The sequence below is a fragment of the Gadus macrocephalus genome, chromosome 6, assembly GCF_031168955.1.
Source record: "Gadus macrocephalus chromosome 6, ASM3116895v1".
In the NCBI taxonomy this organism is placed as follows: Eukaryota; Metazoa; Chordata; class Actinopteri; order Gadiformes; family Gadidae; genus Gadus; species Gadus macrocephalus.
This window is the reverse complement of record NC_082387.1, coordinates 22913781-22928497: the sequence shown is the minus strand read 5'-3', so window position 1 is coordinate 22928497 and position 14717 is coordinate 22913781. Positions and strand designations below refer to the sequence as shown.

The 14717-nt window shown below is 44.5% G+C and overlaps 2 protein-coding genes across 4 annotated transcripts in view; one reads left to right on the top strand and one right to left on the bottom strand.

The window, feature by feature from the left end:
- Positions 1-124: 124 nt before the first annotated feature.
- On the top strand, positions 125-4142 carry barhl1a (BarH-like homeobox 1a). Its single transcript, XM_060053125.1, has 3 exons — positions 125-1016; positions 2847-3051; positions 3597-4142. The coding sequence occupies exons 1-3, from the start codon at positions 575-577 to the stop codon at positions 3928-3930; spliced, it is 981 nt and encodes a 326-aa protein (XP_059909108.1). The 5' UTR covers positions 125-574; the 3' UTR covers positions 3931-4142.
- Positions 4143-4790: 648 nt separating this feature from the next.
- Positions 4791-14717, bottom strand: part of ddx31 (DEAD (Asp-Glu-Ala-Asp) box polypeptide 31) — a 15894-nt gene continuing 5967 nt past the window's right edge. For all 3 annotated transcript variants that reach the window (XM_060053080.1, XM_060053082.1, XM_060053081.1), the window contains exons 13-21: positions 14428-14648; positions 14051-14200; positions 13510-13569; positions 13286-13336; positions 12437-12576; positions 12208-12292; positions 10392-10503; positions 10039-10240; positions 4791-5721 (exon numbers count right to left, since the gene is read on the bottom strand). In XM_060053080.1, the coding sequence (XP_059909063.1) occupies positions 5484-5721; positions 10039-10240; positions 10392-10503; positions 12208-12292; positions 12437-12576; positions 13286-13336; positions 13510-13569; positions 14051-14200; positions 14428-14648 (1259 nt within the window). In that variant the 3' untranslated portion in view covers positions 4791-5483. The remainder of the gene's footprint in view (positions 5722-10038; positions 10241-10391; positions 10504-12207; positions 12293-12436; positions 12577-13285; positions 13337-13509; positions 13570-14050; positions 14201-14427; positions 14649-14717) is intronic.

Here is a 14717-nt window from a genome sequence, read left to right as displayed (position 1 = left end):
TGTATGCGTACTGTTTTTCGTAAAGGAATTCTGCCCCCCCCCCCCCCCAACACACACACACACACACACACACACACACACACACACACACACACACACACACACACACACACACACACACACACTTTCTAGACCTCCTCCCAGTCCACCTATTAGCTCCTCGCGGCATAAGGGAGAATGTGACAGAAGACGTTCGTCGTTCCTCTTTAATGCAACATCATCTGAGGGGAACGGAGACTAACACCACCCCACGCCCTTCCCACTGGTAGCCCATCGCTGCACTTTCTGTTCAACCCTCGTCCTTGGTATCGCTCGGATGTCAGATCTCGAAAGCAGCAAGGGCACTATTTCACTTGTTTTTCGGAAATTGTTCATCTGTATTAAAAGTAGCCTAAAAACAACAGATGCTCCTGTATCATCGCAATGTTTAACTCTAAAGTGTAATTCAAATTACTCATAATTAATTCGATGTGTATTATTGGGTAAAATGTTATGATCTGAATTGGTATCTGAGAACTGTGCGGTATCTTGCAACAAAGGGTGAAGTTTTGGCGACTTATTTACAGTCAGCGTCATGATGTCCCTCACGAAGGTCTCTCATCACTCTACGTGTTCGCGGCGCCGCCCTGACGACCTCGTCTCTCCCCGGACGAGTAACGAGTCGCACCTTTTCGCTGGCACCTGCCGCTCGGTCCCGGAAATCAGCCTGAGGTGCGACACCACCAAGGACAGCGACGCCACCTCCTCTCCGGTGAAGGAAGACAACGCGCTCGGCTTTGATTTACGAAGACTCAACCCCGGACACCTGCAGCGGTCCGTGCAGGTCTCGTCGTTTCTGATCCGGGATATCTTATCGGACTGCGAGGGGTCTATGGTGGACAGTGAGGGGGCTCTGGCGGACAGTGAGGGGTCTCTGGTGGACTTCGAGGGGTCTCTGGTGGACGGTGGCTCTTGTCAGTTCGCACCGGACCCGAAGAGGTCAGCGCGCAGCGAGTCGTTGGGCAGCCGGTGTAGAGGTAGGCTACTTCTTAGTTTGATTGTTTAGTCTTCCTGTGTTCAGATTATAGGCCTATAACTTGATAAACAAATACATATACATATATATATACATATATATATATACATATACATATATATATATACATATACATATACATATACATATATATATATATATATATATATATATAGATATATAGGCCTATATATGCACGATCTTTTGAACTATAAGCTAAGACCACAACAAGGGTGTCGGGGGTCTTCAGCTGCACACGGGTAAAATTAGTTACGTAAGCCTGCACTAAATGAAAATCCTACATTAAGCGTCTATGAAGAGACAAAAACAAATCTACACGTTTATTGACACATTTGTAAAGAAACAACAAAAGAAGACATCATCGGCCAAAAGCTTTTAACTCATGATGAATGATGCTGAAGATCATACAAATAATTATAATGAGATAGGCCTATAGGCTAACCGTTTCTAACAATAATATATATATATATATACATATTGAAATAGAAATAAAAGAAGAATGACAATAATGCTGAGATAATGACTAATTCCGATTAATAATACAAACAAGAAAAATGCATTTCCTGCAGAAAAGGCATGTGCTGTAGTACAAAGTGAGGGGGATTTTTTTTTTAAATAAAGCCACATCAATTAGGACATAAAGAAACGTTAAATGGCTTAAATCAAGCGAAGGGATTTGAACAGAGTTCAAAAGTCTAAATGGAGAAGGCCTAAAATGTAGACGGTTGGAAACATAAATTGACAGCTGAATGAGAAGCACAAAGCATTGCTAAAAATGCAGAAATGTTAAAGGAATTTAACTGAAGAATCTGAAATAGCCGAAATTATATGTAGGTATACTGGTCTTATTGGCTAGGCCTACTCATTTTTCCAGCCTAACGCGATTAAGATTTGAACGAAGGTTAACGATAAAATATTGACCAAGTTACGAAGTCTGAAGTAGGCTAGTTAGTGTCAGAGACTGGGCGGACGGCGGAGCCGTCCTCCCATTGACTTTCATTGTAAAAAAAATAGTATTTTAAAAGTAGAATATCTTAAAAAGTATAAAATATTAAAATCTGAAAAGAAATGCGCGATTCCAAGCTAATATGAACTTTTTAAAATTGGAATGGAGTCTAGGGGGGAAATTGAGGAAGGAGGCTAGGTCCCAAAGTTTGTAGAGAATAATAAAGAAAGAATCAAACTTAAGAAGAACAATAGTTGAGCGCTGCATGCAGCACTCACCTAAATATGAATAGGCCTACTTTCTATTATTTAAAAATGTATATGGCCAAGGCTATTATGGTCTACATTATGTATTTGTGTCGATTATTGTTAACGCTTTAATGTTTAACGCTGAGGCCTCGGGTCGGGATGAAACCGACCTGCGACTATTGAGTGGGCCTACGGACAAATCTAATAAAGAATAGGACAATATCTAAAAAAAAACATGAGTCTCATTGCCCCAAAGGGAAGTGTAAAGATACCCGACCAGATCCCCCCCCCCCAAAAAAAAACACACGCATACTTAATTTGTTTGATATATCTGGAAAATCTTGACGGATTACAGATGAGACACTTCAAACGGCTTCGTGCTCTCTCCCAGGACTCGGGGATTAGAGCGGTATGGCCCGCGAGACTCTCCCTAATCACAACCCGCGCTCAATAATGGATGAGCGTCACTGCCAGCCTAGGGCACTCGCGCCTAAATATACATATTAATCATATCTGGACATGCATACCACTCATAACAACCACAAATAGGCAAATAAACTGAATAGAAATGGGATTCTAAACTAAATCTCCACATTTCCTTCCTTGAACCATATAGGTGAGCTGGCCCGCAGTCCAGTGCTTTGCCTCGCGAGGTTCCGCAGGCCCCGGAAGGCGCGCACGGCCTTCACGGACCACCAGCTCGAGCAGCTCGAGCACAGCTTTGAAAGTCAGAGGTACCTAAGCGTGCAGGACCGGATGGAGCTGGCGGCCTCCCTGAAGCTCAGCGACACGCAGGTCAAGACCTGGTACCAGAATAGGAGGTAACACACAACTTCATTATTATCATCGTGTGTGTGTGTGTGTGTGTGTGTGTGTGTGTGTGTGTGTGTGTGTACATGCTGTTTGGATTTGTCTCTCTCTGGCCTCAATGCAAAAATGAGGCGCCTGACGTATAAGCATACAGCATGAATAATGCATCTTATAAGATAGCATGCCGAATTAATAATTCAACTTGCGAGCTGTAATTACACAATTGGCTATGACGCTGAATAATTCAGTCTGGTCAGCTGCGACTGGTCTCTAGGACAGGACAGGACCCCCTCCCCATCACAGACATGCCAGGGAGCTTTTAACGCCTACAGGGTCAGCATCTTAAGATAGTGTATTCTTAACATTTAATGGCACCTTTTATTCATTGATTGTTCAATATTTAAGACTATAAATTAAAAATGTTTATTCATGTCTATGCGATCTTATGAATCCGATTTAAAACCACTTAGGTTTGGCCGACCACAACTGTTGGCTACTGCCACGATTCAACAAATCACTTTCTTAATGTTCATCGCGGTTCTTCTCACCCCACCAGAACCAAGTGGAAGCGGCTGAGTCTGGCGTGTGGCCCGGAGACGCTGGCGGACGACCGGAGCTACTCCGTCCTGCAGAGGATCGTCCCTGCCCGGCCTTTTTTCTACCAGCATTCCGCCGGTATGTCGAGCATGGACCCGGCGGCGGGCGTTTTGTATCTGTACGAGGGAGGGACCTCAGTCCCACCTCCACCTGGCATCCAGCACCGACCCGTCTGGCATCACGTGGTGTTTCACGCAGAGAGAGGAGGGATGCGCCCGAGCTCTCCCGCGCGGTGCTGGACCACGTTAGGCGCGCGGCAGGCATCAGAGGAACACTTCGTCCGTCATTCATGATGACACGTAGTATCGTGGGAATAATGAGGCAATTTCACAGGCCATTTCAGTTCGCCCCCAAAAATGTCGTGATTTCTACATTTAGACCATGACGATGGATTGATGAACACTGCATTGTTTAGTGAGTTCAGAGAGATCTGTCTGCTGAAACTCACATTTGGAAACTAAGAATGACATTCGAAATGTAAATAAATGTCTTGATGGATTTGTAATGCATGTTTCATTCTTCAACATCAAAAAAGTAAACAAAATAACTTGGTAAAACGAATTATAACTAGCATATTTGGTTTGGATCTAAAAAGAAAACACGTAACGTTAACGTGCATCAGTCAAGATAAAGAAAATCCTATTCAAATAGAAATAGACCTAAAGCCGTAATGGAATGCGTGAACCCAGTCGTTTCGGACAAATTAATAAGATTTAGGATTTACAATTTGTAACAAAATGTGACTGTTAACGTGCATGAGTCAAGATAAATCTCCCGAAGGCTGGGGCGTTTTATTTGTCAAATATAGATTTGGCGAGCAATTATCTGATTAATTATTAAATATTAGTTAATATAATATTGATGCTGTTAAAAGGGGTAATTAATCCACACCATCGCTTTAAGTGCTGGTGGGGGAGGGACGGTCACTGAACTGACTGGACAAACCACTAAGACGGAATGGACCACATGACCACACCACGGATCATAGCCTGCTATATCTCATGGGATACCGACCGTGAAAGGAAAAAGAGCATGGGATACAAAAACATTCCCTCTCTTTGGGTGTGTCAATAATCAATCAGATCATCCCGTTAATGAAATATCATATCCATAATATAACAGTTAATACAACTAACACAAAACAAGAAGTAGATAATCACAAACCATGTATTTTTTTTTTTGTCAAGGGTACAACTCTCATTACACATTAGGTGGGGGGGAGAGGAGTATTTTCTGGAGGGGACATCAATAAAATCACCAACGTATACCAAATGATCTGCTATAACAGAGACACGGCCATTAGTAATAGCTTAAAATATTAATGAATCACTTTAAGGCCTTCACTATACGCATTTGACGGAGCCACACATCCACAAATGCAGCCCAATTCATTCTCTGAAAATAGGCTTAGAAGACGCATAACGTGGCAATCATATATGCAACGGTTCAGACCACTGAGCAGGATACTTAGGGGTACATAAACAAAACCTCTAAGAGGTGTCGTGCTTTTATGACAATCATTTCAAAAGTGGAGTAGACTTCTATGAAATATACATTTTAAATTACAGAAGTTTAGAAAATAATTTATATTGGACACGTCCTTCCCCCGTGATCAGCGCCCATGTTGGTAGTCGTCATTTTCTGTTATCAACTAGTCAAGAATGAGGCAATTCAGTTCAAATGGAGTAGTATCCATGCTACATTTGTATCCATCACATCGGGTAAAAAGTTTATTTTTTTCAACAAATGTCATAGTTTACAATTCCTGAAATATAACGTGTCTTTCGGTTTAAAGACTGTCCACGAGGTCCACTGGAGCAGCTGGTCACTCCCACTACTCTATCTTTCACTGACCCTCCCGGCTCCCCTTCCTGAAGTTCCCCCTTTCCCCTCTCCATCCCCCTCCCCTTCCCCCTCGACCTCTTCCTCCCGCTCCTCCCCCTCTCCCCTGACCTGACAAGAACGGAACGCTGTCTTTGGGTTTCTTCTCCGTGTTCTGAAGGTCGATCCCGTCCAACCCCGAGGAGAACTCAGAGGTCAGCAGAGAGGCTTCTCTCCTCTTCAACTTCAACTTCATCTCAGCTCTGCATGAGGGGGGGGGGGGGGGGGGGGGGGGGGGGGGAAGAGAGAGAGAGAGAGAGAGAGAGAGAGAGAGAGAGAGAGAGAGAGAGAGAGAGAGAGAGAGAGAGAGAGAGAGAGAGGAGAGAGATGAGAGAGAGAGAGAGAGAGAGAGAGAGAGAGAGAGAGAGAGAGAGAGAGAGAGAGAGAGAGATTAAGAGACAAGAGGAGAAGGAGAGGGACAGAATTGATCTAAAACATACATCACTATCAGTGGACATCATCACTGGCAGTTGATGTGTGTATGCTTCTCTAAACCTACTTTTCGAGAGTAAACCAAGAAAAGTAAAAACAGACGAATAGAACATGAGGTCACTATATAATACCATTTATAAGTTGCATTAGAACTTATTTATTTTACCTTTTTCGTCTGTTATTATTAAATATTGCGGAAATGACTGATACCTAGGATATTTAAAATGCCGGTACTGATGCGTAGGACATTTTTCATAATCGTTTCCTAAAATGTTAAGGTGCTGCGCCTCTACAAGCAAGAGCCTTCATCGTGTGTATGCGTGTGTATGCGTGTATATACGTGTGCGTGTGTGTTCCCTTCACAGCAGGCCATCATGTAGCATCAACTCCTTAATCAATAAGCACAGACCCAGGCAGGCCCGGGGCCATGTGGAGGGCTCCCTGGGGGGGGGGGGGGGGTGTATCTTCATAACTGTATTGATCTGCAGCAGCAACAGGCTGGAACAGGACACACAGTGTCAGGAGCAACGGCCCGGGGGCCAGCAACAGTTAGCTCCAAACGATGCCATTTATCACAACTGTTAAGGGTAGCACCGGTACCACTTTATCAGCACCGGCACCCAGAATTTACGTCTTTGCATCGGCCTATACCAACTACAGAGCTGATATATACCAGGCAGAGCTTTTTTAAGTCTTTACTTCTAAAGCTGAACATTAGTTAAAGCAATTCCTAGCTTGGTAAAATATGAATAAATGGATACTAAAACCTGGCTGAATTGTATTCAATGTTGGGAAAAAAAAATATTGGAGCAATGCAGACACTCATACCTAATTCGGCAAGTAAGGCCAGCATCGGTATAGGGGAAGAATTCACTTCATTCGCTGTTTTGAAGCTGAAAAATAATTCAATGCTTTTCGTTTAGATTTTAATTGTGTTGTGTCCCCACATTTTGGAATCTAGGTTTGTACTTTAAAAAAAAAAAAAACTGTTCTACCACCAGGTGTGACTGTGATTAGCCGTTACAAGGCGTTTACAAATGTGCCCTGTGACATGTCGATATCACATGTGAGAGTGTCCAATTAGAAGTTTGACGGATAGATAAGCCTACCAGTAGCTACAGCCCACTGGGAAGGCTGGTAGAAGGCTCGACTGCTTGTTACACTCACACCCGGGGCCCTATCTTGCATCCAGGGCAATTGACTTTCTATACTGACACATGTATCTTTGCAACAGGCGCAAAGCCGATTTTCCCCCGCAGCAAACCTGCACCACTAAACTTGCGCCCTGAGAGGCGCGTCGGTGAAAAGCAGAGGCGTGTGATACATGGCGCTATCTTACAGATCGATAAAGCAGTTGCGCAACTGACCGACAAATACCTGGTCTAAGTGCACTAGTGGATAGCGCAGTTGGAGTTGCTATTTTGACGTACCACGGCAGGTCGGAACTGCAACATAAGCGTACACACCAGTAGGCTATCCAAAGCGCAAACATGCTAACGATTTGCCTATTGAAATATTATGATGTGGATTGTGGATTTTTTTTTTTTTCCATAGGGGCTGCATGAATGAACACTGTAGTAGGCTTTGCCATGCGTTAAAATAATAATAATAACAATAATAAACTTGAGCAAAGTAGGCTATATCCCAGCCTTCCAAAACAAAAAACTTTTTTCAGGGTAAATGATAACGTTGGTTAAATTATTTGGGAAAGAACAGCTGATACAGCGGTAATAAGTTGTATTTAAATCAATGCATCTGTGTCAAACACATTTTTGACACAGACATCGTGTACAAGCCCATAACATTTAGGATTGATGAGTATTTGATCGTGAGAAAACATTGTTTTACCACAAATGAGAGTTAAAAACAATGAATGAATGCGGGCGCGCCGCGCGCGTGTGCCTCCATCTGTTTAAGCACACGCAAACTAAACACGTAAGGCATAATACTGTCCATGGCGATGTATATTGATGGGGGGGACACATGCATATCAGGAACACAAGTCGATAACGATTATGTATACAATACTGGTAAGAATGTATACTGTTATATACTGTTAATGTATTGCCACACATCACTAAATAGACGCACAGTTGCGGCCACAGGACCACACATATACGTGTTAAGTTTACTTTTTGCCGAAATTAACATGACGACTCAGTATTTCTGAAGTTGTAGAAGAAAACGCTATTCCATGTGTGAATTAGGCCATATGATTTGGCCATCAACTGAGCCATTTGAAGTTTGAAATTCATGTGGTCATGCATCGGTTTCATCGGAGACTGCAAACACAGTCATAATCATAATAGACATAAAATCCACCCGTCAGGTTCAAATGCGCTCATGGCTCTTAAAGGGGATGGGAGATGGCACTCTCATTGGTTAATTGCACGTTACGCCCAAACCAAACCTACGGGTAATTAGGCTACTTTAAGGCAACCCTTTTAAGATTTGCGTCAGCCGCAAGAGTCATTTATCCACCGGTATAATAGCAACATCGCCGTAGAACCGCCCACAAAGCTACTTGCGTTGGGCGCTTCTCACTTGCGTTTCAGACCGTTAAAATAGGGCCCCTGATGTTAAAATAGGGGCTCTTTAACAATTGGTCATTGACAATGATCAGAAAATCAGCTGCCTTGTATATGCCATATTAAAAAAAAAAAATCCAATGGTCCAAAATATCCAATGGTCCAATGGTCCAAAATGGGGGATGCAATATAGGACGAAATAAAAACCGACATGGCTGAATGACAATCAAGCTTTACAGCTGTCACCTGCAGTAATCGTCAGAAATTTCTAACAGCCAATAATCAATACAGTTATAAATTGAAACCCAATGCCCATACAGACATATATTTGCAGCGCTCAAGACTAACATTTTCTACTGGTGGCATTAGCTTTTAAACGTATTGGCGCTCCTTTTTAATTTTGCCGCAGTATTGACATGTCCTTTGCCACGTACCATGCCTGTATATTCATTTGAAAAGTCACTTACTAGTAAAAAAATTGTAAAATGTTTGGATTTAATAGGTTGTCTTTTTTAGCCAGACAGAAATTAGGTTGTATACTGCACTTACAAACAGTCTTTTTGGTCCGTCCTCCAGAATAATTTGTTTTTATATATAAATACAGTACATCATTTTTCTTTTTTTAATGAATGGCCGCAAATGCATCCATTTTGGTCGCAGTCTAAAGCCCTGACTTGCCAATGGTCTTGCTTGCTAGAAGACAGAGCTTAGCGTGAAGCTAGTCAACAACCCCCTAAGGTTTCATTAAAACTGTTTGGTGTCAAAGATGTGTACAGATAAAAAGCTGTGTTCACACACACAGGCCAAGGAGTCGATGGAGACTTAATTACAAGTGTGTGCGTATGAATAGGTGTGTGTGCGGTCAGTTGACCGAGTCCAGACAGGCCCAGCTGTTGACCAAACACACACACACACACACACACACACACACACACACACACACACACACACACACACACACACACACACACACACACACACACACACACACACACACACACACACTTACACTTTAGGGACCAGCCGCCAATGAGGCTCTGACTTAAGGACCAGTAGACATGAAAGATTAATGTTCATGCTACACAACACACAGCTCAGACGTGTTACATCAAAACAACAACACATATCCAACCCTGAATAAGGATCTGTTTGTTGATTTCTGGAAACAAATGCCCCATCAGTGACTGAACTCGGCAAAATACCCTTTCCTGTTCCATGTTTCGATTCTTCTGGTTACCAGTCATCTCCTCCCAACCAACCAACCACAGACATCTTCAGAACCCCAACTCCAACCCTCACTAGTGCCACAACAAAGATGGGTTGCATTTGTCTGACTGTCATTCATAATGTATATATAAAGACAGAGAGAGAAGCAGAATGGAAGTGCCCCTGATGCTGGTGGCTACTTAGGTCCAGCAGAGATACATTCTGTGCCGTGTTACTAGACTAGAGAGCCAGTGTCAATAAGAGGTCTCTCCAGTCTGCTCGGCTGTTGCCTGCAGGTTGCTCCCATTGGAAACCCTCGTGGTTCTCTGCGTTTCAGTGTGCGGCAGGTCTTACTTGTCTGCAGCCCTGTTGTGCTTGCTGCTGCTGCCGCCGCCGCGGCGGCGGGCCCCGGAGCCCGTGTGGGAGCTGAGGCTCTGGGGGGCGTCCCGCAGGCCGAAGCTCTTGGCGGCATGGCCCAGGTGCAGCGATCGGATGTGGAAGATGTGCTTGAGGGCGGTGGGGTACGCCGTGTAAGAGCGCAGGAACGACTGCAGGGCTGCACCGACAAGAGGGGGAAACCGTTGACGTCATCGTCATCCCCACAGACTATTGATCACACACCCCGCTTTATAGGAATGTTGTACATGCGTGTGTGTGTGATTCCTAATGTGCATGGCATGTGACGGTGTGTATTTGTGAGTGTGTACCTTTCTTGGCACCCTGCGTAGTCTCTTGGTTGGCGTGGACAGCGTTTTCAAACTCAGTCTGCAGAACAGTGGCCCTCTCCCTCACCTCCTGCTGCAGGGCACTAGAGGACGACTGAGGAGAGACCCAGAGAGAGAGACACCGAGGAGACAGACAAGAGAGAGACAGAGAGACAGAGACAGAGAGACAGAGAGACAGAGACGGAGACAGAGAGATATAGGGAGAGAAATGGAGACAGAGAGATATAGGGAGAGCAAGACGGGGACAAACAGAGATACAAAAGAGAGAGAGATGGACACAGAGATACAGAGAGAGCGAGAGATGGGAGACAGAGGATATTAAATTGTGCTATAACGTAAGGAGTGATGAGATGTCCGTGTCCGTGTGTGCAGTGTTGTGCCTGAACGTGTTCATTGAACTCGTTCATATTTTGGGGCGAACGTGAACTGAACGTACTGTATTACTGCCTGATGAGCGTAACTGAACGCGTTCATTCTGGTGTCTGTGAACGAAATACCGCCACTCCGACATGGATGTCTCTTTGTCGGAGTGGCTGCACTTCCATTGCTTTCAAACATCCCACCACTCCAACAATTTCTGTTTCCATTGTCGGAGTGGCGGTACTTTTTTCAAACGTTCCGACATGTCATTAATATAAATTTCATTTCTATAATCATTGTACTTTAATTAATTAATGTGATTATTTCTTAGTTTCATGCGACCATCATGCGACCATCATTCGCTGTATATCTTTGGCTCAAAACATAAAGGCCCTTCTCCAGTCTCTCCCAAAATCCCCACTGACCCAATTCACGCTTGGACTTTTCGATTCTGTTTCTAAATGTTGGGACTGACGGACACTGAACTCTGGGGCCCATTTGAACATTCAAAGTGGTTTACTGTAAAAGGAGCGTCGGAAATCCCGCCTGTCTTTGAGCACCGAGACCATTAATTAATAAGGGAATGCTGAGAGAATCGAGGAAAAGAAGACTAAATATGCAAACATGTTACGTGGAATCTAACAACTGCACGCAGGGCTAGGGCATGTAAAAGTAAGACTGTTGTTATTCTGGGGCTCAATCAATTTCACCTGACCGTCGGTTCTGATCATCTCCGAGGTCGGGGGATATTGTTTAGCAGTCTATGTTTAACGGATTTGCCTTCTGCAAAAACTGTTGGTTTATTTGTATTGCTCCCCTTCGAGAATTTGTGTGGAAAGGGGTTATATATATATATATATATATATATATATATATATATATATATATATATATATATATATATATATATATATACACACACACACACACACACACACACTATATTCTTGCCTTTCTCCTTTGTGTAGCGCATTGCATTGCCTTTGGGCCAATATGAGGTTAACTGCGCCCATTCCTTGAATCGTTCTGCCGCAGCACTCTCAACAATTAATTTCGTTCCTATGGACGTCCGATCAACTCCAATAGCGATCCTGCATTGAGTTGAAATCCAACTCTAACGAATACATTTTCCAGTTTTAAGTTTCGTAGAACATTTAAACATTCCCAGTCTTTTAAACCTTTCATACCGGGCACGGTATGAAAGGTGCACGCCCCGCCACTTGTAACACACTTCTTCAAAAAAACTTGTTTGTTTAACCTGCCTGGTATATTTTTCCAGGATTCCAGCATTCCTTTTTAGTATGTACTGATATGGAATTTGAAATGGAAAATTATTATTGCACCTTAAGGACTACTGTTCTGATTTACTTAAAAGACTGTGCGTGCGTGCGTGCGTGCGTGCGTGCGTGCGTGCGTGCGTGCGTGCGTGCGTGCCCACCTTGCTGTGGTACTTCCCCCGACCTTTGTAGGCATCGTCCTGCATCAGCGTGGACAGGATGTCGTACAGCTTCATCTCAGACAGGCTGAAACCATCCCAACGCTCAATTATACAGCAGGAGAGGACGGATGGGCAGTGAAATATCATAGGTAAAAAAACTCTGGCCAGGTAACTAGGTTGAGTTGAGTTGCTATGGGTCACAGGACAGGGTAGAAATAACGTGGCTGACCTGATGTTGTGATTGGCTAGCTCGTCGATGTAGGCGGTTTCCGCTGGCGTGAGGAAGAGGAGGCTGTTTCCTTCGGCCCCGATCCGAGCCGTACGGCCGACCCGATGGACGTACTCTGCGGCCGAGATGGGCGGGTTGTACTGAAAACATACCAAAAGGTTTTCTCCTTACTCCGTTGAATGTAAACAAATGCCATCGCCCAAGCGTCTCATGAGATGGTACCTTTGTTAAATCCAAAAATGAAAAATAAGTCGCTAAAGTCGTTTTTTTTCTTCAAATGGGTGACTTTTTGGCAAATAACGCATCCATATTCTGATTTAAACACAATATATGAACATTGTATGTAGTGTGGCAGCCCGCCACGGAGACCTCGGCCTGGACGGGCCCGGGGTACCGTGGAGGACGGGGTGTACCACCCCCACCCACCAGCCGGCGAGGGAGAGCAGCCCTTTCGGCACCCCAATCAGGGTGATTGGGGGACACCTGGCCGAAAGCACGGGAGCCATTTTAAAAGGAGGCACAGCACAGCACGGCTCGGGTGCAGGAAGGAAGGGCTCGTGGCAGCGAGAGAGCCTAGAGGCCCACGGAGGCCCTAGAGACCGCGTCTCCTTCATTGTTTGTCTGATTTAAGTTCATTGTTAATAAATGCCTGCCATGGCTAAAACCCGAAGGCCAAGCGAGTTTTGTCCATGGAACCCGGTCCAACCGAGGACCGGGTTACCACAGTAGAAAGAACTGGGTGTAAAGGGGGAATGTTTGGTTGTAGGGTTGAGCTCTAGCACTAGGTAGGACAGGTCACTAGATATGCCGTGTTCTCAGACTGCGGGTGGTTCAAGAACCAGCCCTTACCTGCACAATCCAGGTGACCTGCGGGAGGTCCAACCCTCGAGCAGCAACGTCCTACACACACACACACACACACACACACACACACACACACACACACACACACACACACACACACACACACACACACACACACACACACACACAATTAGACTATTTGCATTACTTGACAATGCTTAGTGAGTGTAAAAATAATAACGAGGATGATAAAATGAGTCCTGACTGACCGTACAGAGAAGGACTCCGGACTTTGAGACAGAAAACTCCTCATACACCTCTGTCCGCTCCTGTAGCACATAACAAAACGAGTAAGTCCAACAGAGAGATGCTCCCCCAATATGCACCAACCGATAGACCTCAGATTCTAGATCATCAATACGTTTTGTAATAAATAAGTAATCAAATGAACCAAACATTAAAAAGGGGTAGGCTGAGAAATCTGTAAATTGCCTGCGTTACAAAGATTCAGACGAGTCCAGAAGGAGAGTTTGCTGGGTCTGAATTAGTTTTCCCTTAGCCGCTATTGACTTGTCGAGTTTCAGTAGCCTAGCTTGATTCCCCCTCACATGAACCCGAGCTAGGCCACTGTATCCCTGCCAGTTAATGGAATCCACGAACAGCAAACATATGCTAATGCAGTGAACCTCGGTAAGACAGGCTATGGCCAATTCCCAGATTTCTCAGCATATTTTTTATAAATTCTTTATAAAAGGTAAAGCAGACAACCCTTCGGATTAGGTTTCCTCACAACGGGATGCAGTCACTTACCTCTTGTTTCATATTTCCATGGAGTCGCAGGAATTTCAGAGGCTGGTGTTTGGCTGAGGACCCACAGAGGACGGATTTGAAGAGGCTGAGGAGGAACTCCACGGCTTCACAGCTCGCCATGAAGACGATCATCTTGTTCCCCTCGGAGAACTACACAGACACACACTTGGATCAACGACAGGTTCACTTGGTGACTGCTACGTACATCGACCTGAATACCATCACCTTTTTACCCTTCACAAAATGGACAGATCTACAAACACAGATGAACGATGACATTTCCAATGCGTGTATATTTCTTTCTTTTTGTTATAAATAGTTGTAGCTATGTTCTATGAAACTACACATCTGTACGAAACAAAGAGAGGCTCCCTCACCTTACACTTGTCCATGATGAAGGAGGCCAAACAAACCAGTCGTAGCTTACTGGGAACCAGCACCATATGCTGCTTCAAGGCCTCTGGCACAGAGAAGCTCTCCGATTGGCTGCCGGGTTGGGTTGAGCTGCCGGTGGAGGGGGTTACCTCAGAGGCGTTGGGGTCTGAGACCTGGACGCTGACCGGGTCTTTGAGACATACATCAGCTAGCCGAGCAAGGTCTGCAAAACACCAAACCTTGTGTGAGCGGGACAGTACTTTGTGTGTGTGACTATAGTACTATATTGTTG

What these genes read in the sequence shown, in the direction of transcription:
- barhl1a (XM_060053125.1), top strand. Translation starts at nt 575, where the DNA reads ATGATGTCCCTCACGAAGGTCTCTCATCACTCTACGTGTTCGCGGCGC. An exon ending in GTTGGGCAGCCGGTGTAGAG is followed by an intron (nt 1,017 to 2,846) that starts GTAGGCTACTTC and finishes TGAACCATATAG; the next exon opens with GTGAGCTGGCCCGCAGTCCA. An exon ending in ACCTGGTACCAGAATAGGAG is followed by an intron (nt 3,052 to 3,596) that starts GTAACACACAAC and finishes TCACCCCACCAG; the next exon opens with AACCAAGTGGAAGCGGCTGA.